The following is a 17,609-nucleotide window of genomic DNA, read 5'->3' on the forward strand; positions in this document are numbered from 1 at the left end:
CTTCGAACTGGTCAAATCGCGAAATTCGCACAGCGAATTAGCGCTTTGTAGTGGGGCGTGCAGGTGTGAGTTAACGCCCAAAAATAACCCCAAGCACGGCGACTTCTTTGGGCCACTCTCCCAGTGGATCTGCCTCCACGAAAATATATATTTTTAAAGCAAACGGTAACTTAAGGTCTTCAATAAAAGGTGTGGCTTGTGTTTTATCGAAGACCCACATAATGTTTGTAAATTTCAGTGGGTATGCACAAAGCAAGTGTATAAATCCTTTATTTTTCTTATCACTTATCAGTTTGGGTGTATTGACATGACTTTATCAATCAATTTTAACAGCACATCATTTTACTTTGCATAAACTACGCAGCAAGATTATTTTATCAATAAACCTTAACAACAAGAGCAATAGTTTGGACTAAACTAAATATCGAATTTTAAGTTAAAGAAATGGTTACACATTGATTGCCAATTAAAATAGATTGGCCTGTAAAATATTGTAGCCCTGAAATTCAACTTTTTAATTTGTCTTTTATTTATTTATATATTCTCACAAATTTGCTTTAATTTAATAAAAATAAACGTTTTTTTTTTAGCTAATAAGTGGTTATATTTTATTTGCGTTGTGTGTTTTTAAATTTATTGGGTAATGTACCCAATTTTTTTGTGTACTTTTTCCCTTTCAAAAGGAAATAGATTTTTTTTTTTAATAATTAGAATTTATGATTCACATTCTTTATATATTTAAGACTTAAATTTTCACTCTTTGATTTTGGAAGTGAAGAGGATGTGATTCATGTTAAAATTCGGGGGATGTGATGGACTTTTTGTGGGATTAGGTTTAAAACTATGGTAACCACAGGACCAGAACCGAACCCATCTCCAATCATTCATTGGTTTTGCGGTGGCCACAGCGGTGGCAACCTCCGCCTCTAAAACGCTTTTGCTTGATGTTTTGGCCAGCAATTAGATACGTTGCTCTAACCAGTCCCGCCAATCGTCGGAATTACTTTCTCGCCGAGCGGAGAGCGCGTGACTCATACGCCAGGGGGGCCACATGGAAACAAAGACGCTGGCAGAGACCACAACACAACACAACACAGCAAAGCACAGCACAGCACAACCAGAAAGAGCAGCTCCGGCTAAAAGCTGTGGGCAAACGGAGCGACTCGCTCAGTCTGCGACACACAGTTGAAGCTGAACGATCGTTTCGGCGGACAGTCCGCATCCAAGTGAAAGCCAGCCTCCATATCCAATTGCCAATTGCCAATTGCCGATTGCCCGGTGCAATTCTCAGTGAAGTGAACGATTTATGGAAATTCATTGATTGCAATTCCGGCCGACAAGTGTGTGAATTAAAAAAACAAACTAACAACAGTGCCAGTTACCTGAAAGCCAGCGAACACCGCCATGGAACACAGCCGGATCCAGACAATGCTGCCAATTATGATGGGTGAGTCTCAGACAGGCCTTCTCTGGATATATGTATGCACCGATATTGTATACCTGTGTGTATATCTCAGATGCGGACAGTAAACAAGTCTCGAACAAGCATATGCTAATTATGTGAACGTGAACTTCAACAAACCCTAGCTGATTGGAGATAATTATACCATGAATAAACATTGTGAGCAGGGAATGTTTGTATCAATGGGTCTATAGAACCGTATTTCGTATAGGATAGGTATTTTTAGAGTGTTGCCAATAGCATTATCTGAGAAAACTAGTCGTCGTTTAAAGCTAAGTTTAAGCGAAACAGGAAATATTAGTTATTAATTAAAGAATTCGTAACAAAAATAGTTTTGCTATTCGCTGCATTAAGACCTCATAAATTTAAATATTAAATGAACCAATATGATTGATGTGTTCCTGAATCCAGACCAAGTAAAATACAAAGTAATACAAAAGTATTATTAGATATTAGTATCAGCTATTTCTTTCTTATCTTATTTTTTTGTCAAAAGAAGTACTCTATACAACATTTAATATCCCCATTCATTAAAAGTGATGTTTTAATCCTGTTTTAAGTGTTATCAGTGAATTGCAAATCCCAATGATCGTTATAGCCTTAAACGTCTGTTTGAGGAACTTCTGGCGTCAAGACCATATCATCTTAGGCATTCGCCCAGACATCGTAAACCAGTTAACGATGTCTTTACGATCCCGTCATCAGCTAATCCCGCTAGATAAGATCTGTGAGCCGGCGTCATGTGATCGCCTTATAAATATCATCTAAACGAATCAAAATTAAAGCCCTCGTTTCGGTGACATTTCACTAAAGTGGGATGTTGGGTTATTTAGAGGGGGGGACCGGCGATATCTCGATTTGCAATTTTCCCGGCAATTATGGCAACCAGTTAAACTCAAGTCGCTGGCAAGCCCCAAATGACTAATGATGTTGTTAAATGGGGCGGAGCCACCCTACTTGGGGATAATGGCAACAAATCACGGAAATTCCCGAAATTCGATTTCTTAAGTAGAGAGTCGGGTTCAAGGGGAATGGAGTTAATTTATCCATAGCTCCGATATGCATACATATCGGGTATACATATAGATATGTATATAAACCAAGCACATGGCATGTGGGCAAGACAATACCACCCATATCCATATATATATTCAGTTTGCACAGGTGATACCACTAGCTCCACTGGAATTGCTGACGTTGACTCTAGCACGTTTTGCCATTAGCGGCTAATTAGAATTTAATTGCTAATATTTTGCTGTTGCTGCTTGTTTTTCCTCTTCCACATTGCTCTTTTTGTTTGGCATTTCAATGGGTTTGTGATGGTGTTTTTGGATGCGTGCTTTTTACTGCCACCTTATCTAGATCCACTTGACACTCTATAAACAACGGAACCCACCCGCATAATTTACCCACTGTTAAATGGGTATTTTCGCCCAAGAAACCCACACCCAACATTAGCTTTGGCAGTTATTTTTAGTAACCATACATCCAGTGCTGTAATCTTGTTTTAAGTCCCCGTAGAAGTGGAACAAGGTGGCCAAAGATTACTTGTAATTGTTTGGTTACATTTTCAGATAAATTTAATGATGTTTACAAGTTTTATCAGTATGGAAAATATTTGCTTAAGTCTACGCGAAAGATTCCATTATTTTTAATTACCATAATTTGAATATTATCACAATTTAGTACAAAGATTCCATTCAACTAATTTGTCTCGGGGCCGGAGTTTCCACATGACTATAGCTTAGATAATTTCTTCTTTTATTAGAATGGAAGATAAAGTGATTAAAATAAACACATAACAAGCTATTCATTCAACTATAATGACTATGATAAATTACACTTTTCGGCTAGACAACAGGGCGTATGAATTATCTCGTAATCAGCTGAGTAATTTTTCCTTTGGACTGGCAAAAAAAAAAGTTATTACGCGAATGACCAGCTGTCTCTCATCGAGACTCGTCAAAGCCGCAACCTAGGTCAACAATTTTGTGCGACCGAAATTTCATTAGCTTTGTGGTGAAATTGATATCGGAAACTGGTCCGCAATCAAGTTATCATTGACAGGCGTTGTAAAGATACCTGTCATGTCTAATGATGGTGTGCCGTGTGCCATTTATCCCGCACCAAAAAAGGAAGAACGCACCTGCGATGGTGAAATATGGTTGCCGCCAAAGAAGTGTGCAAACACGGTTGCCAACTCATCGAATGCTCTTCAAAATGAGATAGCGGGAACGTTATGTTTTATTGGCCGCAGCTTAACTGGCTTTTATGGTGTTTGTGTTTTGATGGGAGTGTCAAAATATTTTGCAAGCCATAGCTGGCAAGATAATGCGTACCTAGCACCTATCCCACTAGTTGCTGAGAATGGAGATGTTCTCCAGCCATATCAGGGCTGGAGGTATCCCAAAGTAACCCACCTCAGACACCGGGTCGTCATCGTCAAGTGGCTAAGGTCGTAAACTTAAGCGCCCGATTGACTGAGCTTATTAAGCGATCCATTTGCCAGGGGAACGCCCCGCTGGCAGTGGCTATATTTAGTTACTCTTATCAGCCGCCAATGAAGATGTTTGTCTTCAGCGCTCCCACCTGTAATTAAATCCAATTGTTCGCACGCCACAGAATGGCGACTGGTGATAAGCTATCAGTGAGCTCACCGCTCTGTCTTGATTTCCTGATAATTAAATATCGCTAATACCCCTCTGCCTCTCCGTTCCCCTCCATTACCCTCCGTTGCGATCCGATTCGATTCGATGCGGTTTGGTTTGGTTTGGTTCGGCGTGGGCATTTCATTCCATTTCAGTAATCATCGCCAGCTCGTGCTGCGTACACGGCCAGTCCTATCTCTTCAGTTTGGAGAACGTTCTCAACGAGTCATCCTCCCGCCAGCTGAACTACAACCTAACGTCCACGAACGGAACCACCGAGGTGGACTTGTTTCCCGATACCATCGCCAACAACAACCGCATAATTGTCTACAAGAACAGTGAGTATCTATATGAAGAACAAAGTGACAAGCCATCAAAACCAAAGTGTTCAGAAACATTATCGTATAGTTGATACCAACTTTCTAGAGTATAAACACAACAAAATAAGAAACGATAAATCTAAATCCAAACAGTTTAAATTAGCTGCTATGAGTAAGACCTGCTTTTCCAAAAAAAAAAAGAAGACAATTTCCTATAGTATTGCCTTGACAACAGTCATTTATTCCTTGTTAAATGTAAAAGAATCATTACCCTATTTCTTAAATCTTATCTAAGCAAGTATGATATAATAAATTGAAGTGTTTTCATATTGATAATATTTTCTAAATATGGCAATTTGTCATTTGATTTAATTATAAATATAATGTTTACCCTGATAACATATAAACAAATTTGAATAAAAGCACGAATGATAAAAGTCTATATTTAGTTTTCTGAGATAGTGAACACCTTAAATCCCTTATTTAAAATATTAAAAATATCGAAGGAATTTGTTCTCCGTGCCTAAAGTTCTAAAGGCTTACAGCTGCTATTAAGTGAACTCAGTTTCGTAACCGATTGCGCCCACTGGTAATATCTCAATTTTACCGGACCCTTGAAACCGACAATCAACCAGTTCTGTCTAATTGCGGTGCCCACTGCCGGGGTTAGCCCCTATCAATAGGCCATTTTAGCCATTAGCGTAGTACGATGACGCGACAGTTGTGCGAATCGAGCAGTTTCGTCATTAAGTTTATGGGTGGCGCAGACCCACAATTCGTGACTGGAAGCACAACACAACATTAGCGGGCAATAAACTTTGGTACTGAGATGAAACAGGCATTCTGGCGGTTTCTATAGAAAGTTTGGTTTTTCACTTATTGATTCTAATGAAAACATAGGTTGGGGTTTTTGTCTGTGAGCTGGCTGGAATATGCATTTAACGAATTTGCCAAAACTAATTGACACTAAATACTTTCAGCTGTCGTCGGGTCGGCCAACGAACTATCCCAGACAGCGATGGATGTGATCACGATTGTGTGGTATGTGGCCACCTTTCTGGCCCTGGCTGCCTTCTTCATGCTGATGGCCTGCTCGGACCGTCGATGCCGGGACATGAGGCGTCGTCCCGCCGGCGGTCAGTCCGCCGAGGGTCTGAGGGCACCGCCCACGCCCTCGCCGTCGTACAGTGAGTTTGCACCGCCCAGCTATGACACGGTGATCAAGATGCAGCATGCGGCCAAGACGAGTGTGTTTGTGATACCCTTCAGCAATAAGGCCGGCGAACTGGGCGCCCCAGCCACGCCTCCACCGCCCCCAGCGGTCAGTCCTTTGCCACCTGCAATCACCTGCAGCGTGATCACCGTCAACGAACTGCAGAAGTCGGCTGACTAGCTGACTAGCCGATTAGCCCGGATTCTAGCCTTACTCACCGACTCTGTGATATTTGCTGTTTATGGCAATTAGCCAAGTATTAGATGTCGTAAGATCCCCACAAAAAAGACTGACAATGAAAGATATCTGTTTGTGCATATGCATTCAAATGCCAGTTCAACTGAAACTAATGAATAAGTACTTAAGTAAAATAAATCCACACGTTATCGAAAATGATTCACCTAACGGGATGTTTGCTTTTCTTTTTTCTAGGAACTCGGCTTTCGAGTTACTTAGGGGCTTACTGGAAGGTATTTCAAGTTCAAGGCAAATGTCTGGCAACTCAGTTGGCAAAAGCTTTAACCCAAGACCTAAACCAAAACCAAAACCGTTCAACAATAGCTTTTTTGGGTGAAAGCTTTTTGGTGAAACTTTTAATTTAAACTGATAAGCGTTGAGTTCAGGGGAATTTTTTCTGTTGTGGGGCTCCCACTTGATGCGTATGGATTTACAAGGTCTTAAAACTGAACCCTTTAATCACTATCAGCTGATCTGAAGTGCATTCTGTGTGTGCACAACAAAAAAAAAAAAAGAAACAAGAGTAAACGTTTGTTTTCTCATTAAAAGGTGTGGCATGTTAAGTAAATAAAAATGAAGTACTTCCCTTACCCATTGCCATTTAGCTGCTCAGGGTCAGGTAATTAGTTCATTCATTGATCGCTTCTAGTGAATTTCTTTTCCAGACGCAATTGTTTAGATCGGGCGAAGGTAACATCTGGCCCAAAACAGAATTGTTTTTTTTTCTGGGGCACCAGCCAGCTCGCCCCGGCGTATGCGTAATATTTCAATTTTTTTGTTTATTTTGCACACAAACATTTCACACAAATTGTTTTCGAAAATTACACAAACAGCGCCGATAAGACATCCCAATGGCGGAGAAAGGGAGGCGGGGGGTTTTGTGTGTGCCAAACCAGATCGGATTGCAGTAAAATCACGTTACGCCCCGCTCAATGCGGTTCATTTGATGCAGACCATCGTTCTTGTTGTTCTTATTCTTTTGCTGCCTGCCGATGGTCGCTGATTGGCGCTATTTGCCCGAGTTGAGCGCTTGATTGTGGGTCCATTCATTGAGCGATCTTTAATACACCGCTAGGAATTTTCTCCTTGTTAAATATCTATTCTAAAGGTTTAATTTGAAATGATATATTTAGAATATGAATTCAAATAGGTGGATGGATCAAGTAAAATTAAAATATTGTAATTTCCAGTTCATTTATTGAACTTTGAAATAGCGTCTGGAATGTATTGTTACAATTTATGTTATTCTAAACATGAAGTTTATATGTTGATAGTAAATTTAATTTATACGAGTATTAAAAAAATTAGTTTTTTGCTTTTCTTTGTCAGTCTATCCTGTCATCTTGCTGTTGAAAGTTTTGTAACTCATAAAAAATTCATAAAAATTATACGAATTTCTTGAAAATAACAATAATCTTTAAAAGTTTTTTCTAAGAATCTCTACCCATATAGTTGGTTGTTCTTTTTTCGTGTTACGGTATAGTGGTCAGAGAAATGTAAATAATAAATTCAAAAATCAAATGCAAAACAATCATAGTTTCTCTGTGTGTAGTGGAGAGCGTTGCTGATTGAGGCGGATGGAGCCGATCGGAGTTGGCCAATTTTCTAAACTCTCTCACGGTCTTTAATTGAACCGCACTTCCTCAGCTTCCTCCCGTCGCCTCCCCGCTCTTTCTCCGCTCCGCTCTTCCACACTTCCCATCTCTTTCTCTTTCTCCGCTGCTAGTTGTGCAAAAACGTTCGCTATTTCTCTCTTTCGCGCTCTGTGGCTCTCACTCTCTCTACAAGTTAGCATTATTTTTCGTTGAAAAGACTCTGTAGCGTAATTAGCTGGGATCAGTCCATCGAAAACCGTGCCATCGAGAGGAAGTGGATAACTAGAGTGAAGTGTATTGAAACTAAAGGGGAAACCAAATCGAAATCGAGCAGAATCGATTAGAGGCATATCACGTATACGCCTGGTAACACAGCCAAATATTTGATTATGTCGCTGAGAATGGGTTTTTTTGGGCTGCCTGCTGGTGGCCAGCACAATCCTAATGCTGCAGGTGCAGGCCGACATCGAGACAAACGAAGTGGACCAATCCGATGTGTACAGTAAGTGTGCGATCTGGAGGATCGGGGTGCTATGTAGCTAATCCACCCCTTAAATCGTAGTGCTGCAGGGTGTGCGCATATATCCCAATGATCGGCAGTGCGTTCTGGTGGGCGGACTGTGTGTCAGGACGGTGGACTGCATCGAGTCCACCTCGAACAAGGGATTGTGTCCCACGAGTGCCGGACAGGGCGTGGAGTGTTGCTACGAACGTGAGTAGATTGCTAGCCATGAGCTGTGTATGCCATTCTGCTTTAAACCCAAAAAAAAAAAAACGAAACCCCATCAGTCCGATCCCCACCCACTGCTTTGCATCCCTAAAAATGAAACCTAACCCCACCACCAATTGGCATTGCTATCCCCCCTCCCCGAAAAACGCCACTAACCCAGAAAAAAATCCCGATCCATTTATTTGTGTCCCGCCGTCCTCAAAAACGTCAAACGTCATCCCGTTGCCGTTGCAGTGCCGGTTAGACCAGCGCCCTGTGCGGAACACTTGGGACAGTGCATGGACCGATGCCACCAGAGGCTCCTGCGACCCGGCACCGATTGCGAGAATGGCCAAGTCTGCTGTGTCCTGATTTAGTTATACTTAACCACACAACACACATACCCATGCTGAGAAAAAACATCGCCAAATTGTTCATAACTCACAACAAAATAGCCGACATGTTTGGCAAACATGACATTTCACATATTAAAAGGGTTTATTTAAGTCTGAATAATGCAAGTTTTTCCTTGCTTTCAGGGCTTATAATTTTTTATTTCAAATTTCCCCTTCAAAATACCGGCGACACATAAAACATTACTATACCTATTTATTATTTTATAAAACCTATCAAATTCTGATTCACCATAAGCGATTTATTTGGAAATCAGATTTATAAAAAATGAGCGTAATAAAAACGTCAAAAAAAGATTGTTTTTAAAATTAGCTTTTTCATAAGAATTCAAAGAAAAAACGTTTCGAGGTATTTAACGTTATACCAGTTTAATATGAAACCGATTGGAACTAATATGGATATGGGTTTCCTCAGTATACACACAAAACACACACACACACACCGTACATAAACATGTATTTATTAAACTATATGTATATTAATTATATTGTACGAATACTTTTGTATGACATCATAAGAACCCCCACATCTCCCGAAAAAGTGAAATATTTGACTGCTTCCAATAAATGCATTGTAAATATTTTCCAAAACCCTAATCTGCTGTATGTAAGTATGGGTATGCGTCAGCTGACAGCTTCCAGTCCCATCTCCTTATCGACTGGAAGTTATGTTGTTCCGTCACGTGTCCAAAGTACAGTTGTGTGACCGCATGAAAAAGAAAAGCCCCAAATCGAGAGAAGAGAGCTCAAATAAAACAATAACAAAATCATTAGCCAATTAAATGGAAATCGAATTCACAAGAAGATGAGCGAGAATAGAACACAAGCTAAGAATTGAAAACAAAAGCTTATCGCTCTACAAAGATTCAATGTCAAGTTCAGAACCCACAAAAAATCATTTCGTTCTTTGGGCCGCTTCTTGTGTAGTTGAAAAAACATTTTTTTTTTTTTTTAAACAGTGCTAAGCAAAAATAAACGACCTTGCACGCATCGCGAAGACGTATATCATACTCGTCCATGTGCCGCGCATTCCTTGTATTCTGTACTCCCCAATATTTGTTTGTATCTTTCGGCTTTGCGTGATTTCATTGCTAATGTTTGGACGCTTATTCCATTCAGTTATTTATAGTTGGGCAGTCGGTCGACGGGGTCACTTCAGTTTAGATCGTTTTGGCCAGTGCTCTTGAGTTGAATGAATTCGTATGCAAGGCGGCATTGGGGCGCCAGCGTGTGCCTATACTGATAGAGAGTAGTGTGGAATGTAAGTTTTCTTTTGCCCGAAAAACGTTTCTCATGAATGGAAAAATCTGAAAATGAAAATAAACTGTTTCATTGCATTTTTATACATGCATAGAAACAATCTTGATAAAATATTAACTGTTTATATGGTCATTGCAACAACGAATATTGCTTAGATCAATATAATCCTAATCAATAAAACACTTACTAGAAAACAAGTTGTACCTAAAAACATTACGGTATTAAAAAATTATTGTGAATCAATAATTAAAAAAAAAAAATAATAAAATAAAATCCAAATAAAAATAATTTAAGATTCTGGAAGCTTTGGAAATACTTTTTGTATGTAAAGCTTTTAAGACCCATACATCAAAGGCCTTCAAAAAAACAAAGGCAATAATATTTCCAAGTTCATTAGGGTTTTAAAAAAAAAACCCAAATGTAAAGACCCCTAAATCTTATTTTAAGTATCTCGTTTATCAAGCCCTTAATGTTTATTCCTTTTAAAGGAATAAATCTCTAAGATCATTACAAGCTGGGAACCTGACCTTGCTTTGAGTGGATTGCATCACTCTCGCTGCAACGAATTCATTGTCAGGGCACTTAGCCCACCAATGCCAATGACAGTGAAAACATCGGCCTTGTCTGGACACCATATTCGCGATCTATATCAACTACATCAACATATAGAGCTAAATCAAGACGTGTGCACTCCGGCCGGAGTGTACTAAGTACGGCACTGTATACCGGACAATTGAGCGAATCAGTGTATATCAAATCACGGTACTGCGCCTTAGATTGCATAAGTTGTGCAGTATTTCCGAGAAATCGCTGGCGATTAAACCCGAACCCGAACCCGAACTCGAACCCAAGCCGAAGTGAGCCGAGCTTGTCGTAATATTTTCTGTTAAGTTGTTTCATGTACTTTAGTTTTTTTTGTTTTTTTTTGTTTAGGAAAGTACGAGCGTTTCGTGCTGGGGACGGGGCTTATCAGGGCGGCTCATCATCATCGTCGGGCGGCATGTCATATAATAAATTATTTATGTGGGTTTAGTTTTTTAATTTGTTTTTCTCTTCTTCTTCTTCTTTTTGTTTACGTTTACGTTTTCGATTTCGTTTTTGCGGGCTAATCCCGATTTTTGCATTTATTTGTGACGCATTTGCACCGAACAACAACTAATAGAACTCTGTGGGCGGATTTGCAGGGGGTGGTGGGGTCTCACATTGGGGGGCTCACACTGGGGGGAGAAGGCTCAGATATGCTCATATTTCATGTCATAGTTCGCACTCATTTTTCACTTGACATAAAACTGCGTTGGCGTTTGCGTCTCATATCCTGGGGCCAGTGCAACGCAATTTGCATCTCCATTCCGCTACATGCCGCTCCTTCGTCCTTTGCCTTTTTATATTTTGCACTTTTTTAATTTTTATTTTCGCATGTGGCTGGTAGTGCGGCGGAGAGTATAAAAGAAAATGATTTTGTGGCATAAATTAACGCCAAGAGGCACACGGAACACTATTAAAAAATACGGATCCGCCAGAGCACACATGCCGACCCATCCTGCTGGGTTGACTCTTTCGTTGGCTGGTTGGTTGGATGGTTGGTTGGATGGGTGGCTGGTTGGCTACGTCCTGGCCAAAAGGATGTGGCAAGTCAATGGCTTATGGGAAAGCCAGAGAATTCACTTCATGGCCGCATGTTGTCATGGGGTCGGTGGAGCTCCTCATGCAATTAATCCTTTTTTACCCTGGCTCGAAGCTCATCCTTTGCCAGTAAAATGACTTTTTAAGTTAATTTCTTATGCGCTGAGAATATTCATCGGGCAGCTCTTATAAAATGTGAACGGGGCCTCCTACCCCTCTATACCCCCTTAATTTTAGACTTCAACTGCACTGCCCGAATAATCCGTCATTTAATATGGCTGAACAACAGCATTTCAATGCGATGACTTTGAGAGCAAATGTTAGCCATAAATTTCCATTATTTGGTTATATTTTCAAGCAAGTATTTCAGACTCGTTTTTTGGCAGGCTCAACAGGTTTAGCTCTGCATTGTTTGCTGGCAAATATTTGGGTTAGGTTAACCCGATTTAATGGTCCGCACAATGTCAACATGACATCACAATTTTCCTTGGCCACACACAGTGCTTACCAAAAATATATGGCGCATAAAAACATTGAGTAATCATCAGAGCTAAACCAATCGAAAGGTAACAGTGCCTTCAAAATAGATATTTAATGATTATTAAGATTATTATTAAGTTTAAAGGATAATCTTTTTACAATGGCTTTTAAATAAAATTGTTAAAATTAGTTTAAGAAAAATACTTATATTTAATGGCCTCAAATGGTATTCGTTTTTTGAAAGTTTTTATAGTTAAATCATTTTTGAAACGCACTTTATTCAGCACTTCCTTTGTGGCCTCTCTCGAACGCCTTACCAATTTGAAATTGGGATGCAAATTGATGTGCAAATGGCATAAAATGAAATTACTCAAAATCCTTTGACAAATATGACAGAGTGGGTGTGGTTACCCCTTTCCACCCAAGCAATGCCCCCTCTTTGGATAATACCATTAAAAGCAAGCAAATGAAAGTGAAAATGAAAATGTTTCCACAATAGCGTACCACCTTTTGAAGTACACAAGATATACAGCATATTCATGCGTACATAGGTAGGTGAGATGGAGATGGAGATGGAAATGGAGTGTGTATTACCCCTCGACAAAATCCCGCACAATTAGCAACAAATTTTGGTTGTGTTGTAGCTACACCAAAGTGCTGACCCCCTGGGGCTGAATCTTCATTTTTTTTTTTTTTGTTGTTGTTAACGGGATTAACCGCAATTTCTTTAATTAAAATTTCCATCACTGCCGTTGCCGGGACGGAGCTTCTAAGCTGGCAAAAAGAAAAAGGATTGTAAATTACGCTGTCAGTCAGTCACTCAGTCTGTCAACAACAATTAAAACGGGAAGCAACAGCAACAAATTAAAAATTCATCTTCCGCATATCCCATGAACTCAGCCATGTCTTACATCTTTCTGGCACCCATCTCCTCTCCAGGCTGGCACTCGCATCCTATCCCGGGGTTACTTGATGTGGTCCTTTTTTTTAATTTGATTGGCACGGCGTTTCCGGTTTTTCTTCACTTACCACCTTGCTCCTTGATTAGCTCATTGAGAGCGTGCGGAAAGGGGTTGGCTTGGGGTGGGCTAATAATTTTTTATTTTCGGATATTTGTTCTATTCCGACAAGGTCTGATTGGCCTGGAACACCCTTTTTCTTTCCGAATGCCTCATTTTTAATTGAAACCTAATTTTTTGGACTTTCCTCATTATTTGGCGAGTTAAAAGAAATTGGCCCCAGGTAAGGGAAGTTTTATCCATCTTGGCTTTGTGGCACATCATATCATAGCTAACCGCTCTGAGTTCCTTTTCAAACATTTCCAGCTTCAACTCCTGCAACTTTTTTGACTTTTGTTGTGTGCAAATAATTTGCAGCTCGTTCGCTGGCGTCATTAACAATGTAGGGGGAAATGGCAGAAAGTTTTATCTAATTAATGAAACTTCAACGCAACGTCAAGCAGTCAGTCAGAACTCTTTGCTTTCGAGCAGCCCCAAACGCAGAGAATACCGCCTTGATGTCGTATTGTTGACAGTGACGATACTGCTCGGCTTGGGGTAAGTGGGTAGGTACAACGTGGCGTATGATTGCTTTTGTGTAAACAACCAACGCATAGCCATACGTACGTATAGATATATATATATATATCCATCTATCTCGCTTTTTTCGCTTTTCATTTTCCCATCTTTTTTGCTTCTTTATCCGTCAAAAGTTTTTTAATTAGCAACAAAAAGTAAAGGGTTAAATATCGCGTCAAAAAGTTTCGGCAAGCTAACAATTAAGTTTCGGCAATGCCGCTGACACGCCCCCTCTTGACTGAATCCACCCAAAAAATGGGGCGGAGGCGCGAGTGCAGATAATAAGTATTAAGCAACACTTACTCGCAATTAAGTTTTGCTCCTGCCAACGCCGCGTCCTTCTTTGTTGACTTTTTTCCGGGCTGTAATTACGCGTAATCGCAAAATTAATTCCTGCACATGACTGCACCGCTCGACGGACAGGATCCCTGCTGCAAAAAGGGTGGGGGCTGCGAATTCCGGGACTGAGGATTCCGCTCTGGCAATAACCCGGAGCCAAGTCAAGGATGTGGCCGCTCCCAACTGGCAATGCACTTAGAATCAAGCGGCAGATAAAAGTCGGTAATATTCATGAGATTTGTTTTATGACGTGCCAACAATGCGTAAATGTACAACTACAATAGCCCCAACAAGGAGCTCCACGTTAAGTGGAACACCTTTCTCCAGTCTTTTTTCCTTCATTTTTCCCACGACGACTGCAATGGCTGCTTAAGTTTTTTTTTCGGTTTCCTTTTTACTCCGCAAATATCCTTTCTAAGGATTAAAACCTTTGCAAGTGGATGGAAGTAAAAAAATAAATTACTAATAAACAAAACAAGTTTTTATAATTTTTAAAATTTAAAAATTAATTAACTTATTTTTTTTAGTTAAACAAAAAATGTTTAAGTCCTAAAGCAGTCCTAAGTGTACTTTCGATAAAAACGGGTAAGTAACATCGATATAAAAATTATAAATTTATTGTTAAATTTAACACGCTTTGTTTTATGTTTAAAAATGCTAAGAGCCTAGAATAAAAAATTAAAAATGAGAAATAATGTTATATGTTCCCTTATATTTTTTTATCTTTAAAAATAAAAAGCGACAGTACATTCTTTCTTACTTTCATTGTTTTAAGAAGCCAACTATTTTCTACCTTTTATTCATAAATTAAAAAAACTCTTATTCACAAATAAAATGTGACACTATATTTAGTATTTTACGTTCAGTTTTTAACCAGCCCATAACAAAAAGTAGGCTATCATTAATGTTAGGCTTTGAATTAATTTTTTTTTATTGTCATGGTCTGTAAGTTAAGTGTACTCCATATTCGGTGTTTTAAAAAACAAAAGTCCTTCTCTCGTGTTTTTTCCTCACACCAACTTCCGTTCTTAGGTCTTCTCCTCCCATTGCTATAAACTTTTTTCTTTGGCTGGGCAATTTTTCACTTTCGCAAGATGGCAGCGCATTTTAATGAGCCACCGGACAAGCGGTCAGCCGAGGAAAATCCTGTGAAGCAGCAGGAGCAGGAGTCAGTTATCCGACTGGTTGGAAAATTTGTGTTGCATTTGCATTTTCATTGGCGCGATATGTTAATGACTTGCTTACTTTTTGTCCCATCCGCTGCCATCTTGATACGGTTCGAAACTAGAAACCGCTGCAAGTGTTTGCTCATCCTGCGGATTTTCTTTGGGATTTGTTGTCCGATTACGATTGGACAAAAGTTGCTCCCTCTGTAATTACCACAGTCATTTATCATTGTTGCGGAACAAGTGTGCTCTGCAGTAATGTAATCTAAATTCATTTTATTTAATTTGTTTCCAATTTAGTTTTCCGTATTTGACGTAATTTATCATTTGGAATTTGCGACTTTATACATTTTAGCTTTGCTTGAAATCTAATTTGTGTATTTTGTTTAACGCTTCAATAAATTATTGTAGAAAAATAATATTTACATAACTGTGGATAATTTTGTGAAATAACAATAACGAGAGTGGATACAAGAACATCAAACATGAATGCAAACGCTTTTTGACATTTATTTACATTGTTCTTTTGTTGGATTTGCATTTGTGTTTGTGTTTGATTAAATAAAGTTTTCGATTTTGCGGGAATTACACGTGGCAGAGCCAAATGTTAAATGAAGAGAAAAATTGCATTTAAAAGCCAAAAATTGGCAAAAGTCATTTCAACATTTTAACATTTTCCCAATGAAACAAACTCAATTTGACGAAATGTCTGTTTCTCTGTATCTGCGTGTGTGTGTGTGTGTGTGTGCTTGTGTATGTGTATGTGGGAAAAACATTAAAATAATTGTTTTAAAATCCTTTTGTCAGAAAGCAAAGTAAATTATAAACACACATGCAGAGTGTAGACAGAAAGACGGACCGACAGACAGACGGATAGAGACAGCCTGGGAGACAGGATAACATTTGCACATCACAAGTCATTGGATCAGGACTCCACTCAGCCATTAAAAAGGATATCTTCTAGGTGTGTGAGAAGGCAACTGCAAAAACATAGCAAAGAATAAAATCCATAGAAAATTGTAGTAACTTTTTTAAATTTCTTTTTATTAAAAGACAAATCTGTTAGAGCAAAAAAAATATGCACCTTTATAAATGGTATCAAATGCAGACAAGAAAAATTCTTAAATACATTTTATATTTTTAAATATTTTATTAGGGTATAATAATCGTAAAAATACATTTCTAATGGTAGTTAATCAAATAGTTAGTATTTTATTTAAATAATTTAATATATTTTAGTTTGTATTTTTTTTTTTATATTTTTGATGGGCAAATGCCACAAGAACAGTAAACCAAAACCCAATTGTCTGAAATTGGCCAGAAATTATCCAGCCACTTTAAGATTAAAAATTTCTTGAAGAATAAGAAAGATTTTAATTTTCTTAGCTCCTAAATTGCACCTGAAAGGTTGGTTTTAAAATTGATTTTTTGTTGGTGTGCTGAGTGGGAGTATTAGGTCCAATATTTCGGTTATTTTCATTGCTATAAAATTGCTTTGCCGCAATTGCATACAGAACGAGGCATGTGCAACATGCATTTTCCATAACCGGAACCAGCAAAACGTTTCAACTCCCATTTTATTCATTGAAAGCACATTTTTTTCTTTGTCAGATGGAAGTCGTTTTCTTTTCCTTTTTCTGGGAATATTTACACTTGCCGAACGAGGTGGAGGAGGCAGGCCAATGGCGCAGTTCGTAAGATGAAGTTGGCACCGGAATTGGAGCTCATTTCATCGGACTGGGACTCACCTTTGCCAGCTGCTCAATACAATTGTACAATATTTATTTAATGTAAATGAGAAACGGAGCCCAAGCCACATGAGCCCTGGTGTGGCCAAAAGAAGGGCATGGCGGGACGGGGCAGGGGCAGGGGCGTGGCAGATCCTTTGCTGCAACAGGACCTCAGCTAGCAGTCCCCAATGCCGATTGGTTCTGCCGCTCCTGCCTCGTCCTGTGTGTGTGTGGCAATGCATTGGAGCAAATTAAAATTGGAAATTAAATGTTTACGAAGCACAAAAATTTCAACGTAAAAGTAATTGCTTTTTCAACTTTTCAGAAACTGAGTGCGACTGCCAATAAATTGCGATGTCTATATGGGATTGTAGAACTAAGACCAAAGAATGGCACATCTCCCACTGACTGAATGTAGCAAAAGCTATCTTAATAAACTAAAATTGGTTACTTGTTTGAGTTGGTCTTAGACCATCGATGGCTGTAACTAAGACTGTTTGCCCAACTCCAGGATAAGACCCTTGGCAGCTGTCAATCTCGGCCGGAGTGCAATGCAACAAGTCAGCAAAGGGTTGGCATCATTATCCTCCCATCAGCATCAGGAGCCGGTATCGCATGGGAATCGAGGTGTGTCGACGCAATGATACCGAGTTCTTTGTTCGTGCTCGTGTTTGTAAGTCTGTTAGTTTGGTTTTGCATTTCTGCCGCAGGATTCATTGTAATGTGCAGGTGCGGCTACGGTTTAGAGGTTCCTCATCCTGTTCCGGTGCTGTTTTCTTTTTGCTTCTTTTAATTTCCGCTCCGTTATGTTGCCAACTCCTGTTCCTGCTCCTGCTC

General features: G+C 39.4%; 3 protein-coding genes across 4 annotated transcripts in view; all 3 read left to right on the forward strand.

Moving 5' to 3' along the window:
- Positions 1–855: 855 nt before the first annotated feature.
- On the forward strand, positions 856–6,053 carry LOC128254916 (uncharacterized). The gene is made up of 3 exons (XM_052984281.1): positions 856–1,447; positions 4,266–4,448; positions 5,411–6,053. Exons 1-3 carry the CDS (start codon positions 1,405–1,407, stop codon positions 5,821–5,823), a joined length of 639 nt encoding a protein of 212 aa, XP_052840241.1. The 5' UTR covers positions 856–1,404; the 3' UTR covers positions 5,824–6,053.
- Positions 6,054–7,697: 1,644 nt separating this feature from the next.
- Positions 7,698–9,188, forward strand: LOC128254838 (U-scoloptoxin(19)-Tl1a). Of its 2 annotated transcripts, none has more exons than XM_052984150.1 (3): positions 7,698–7,977; positions 8,038–8,187; positions 8,265–8,425. In XM_052984150.1, the coding sequence occupies exons 1-3, from the start codon at positions 7,920–7,922 to the stop codon at positions 8,294–8,296; spliced, it is 240 nt and encodes a 79-aa protein (XP_052840110.1). In that variant the 5' UTR covers positions 7,698–7,919; the 3' UTR covers positions 8,297–8,425. The 2 variants fall into 2 exon arrangements, with proteins under 2 accessions (XP_052840110.1, XP_052840109.1); XM_052984149.1 differs by lacking the exon at positions 8,265–8,425 and adding an exon at positions 8,440–9,188 and having other exon boundaries at positions 7,702–7,977.
- A 100-nt stretch (positions 9,189–9,288) lies between these two features.
- The window catches only part of LOC128254963 (probable G-protein coupled receptor Mth-like 7), a 31,540-nt gene continuing 23,219 nt past the window's right edge, over positions 9,289–17,609 (forward strand). Inside the window, exon 1 of the mRNA XM_052984359.1 lies at positions 9,289–9,858. The gene's annotated coding sequence lies outside the window, so the exon portion shown is untranslated. The remainder of the gene's footprint in view (positions 9,859–17,609) is intronic.

This window comes from Drosophila gunungcola (genome assembly GCF_025200985.1).
Source record: "Drosophila gunungcola strain Sukarami chromosome 2R unlocalized genomic scaffold, Dgunungcola_SK_2 000006F, whole genome shotgun sequence".
NCBI lineage: Eukaryota > Metazoa > Arthropoda > Insecta > Diptera > Drosophilidae > Drosophila > Drosophila gunungcola.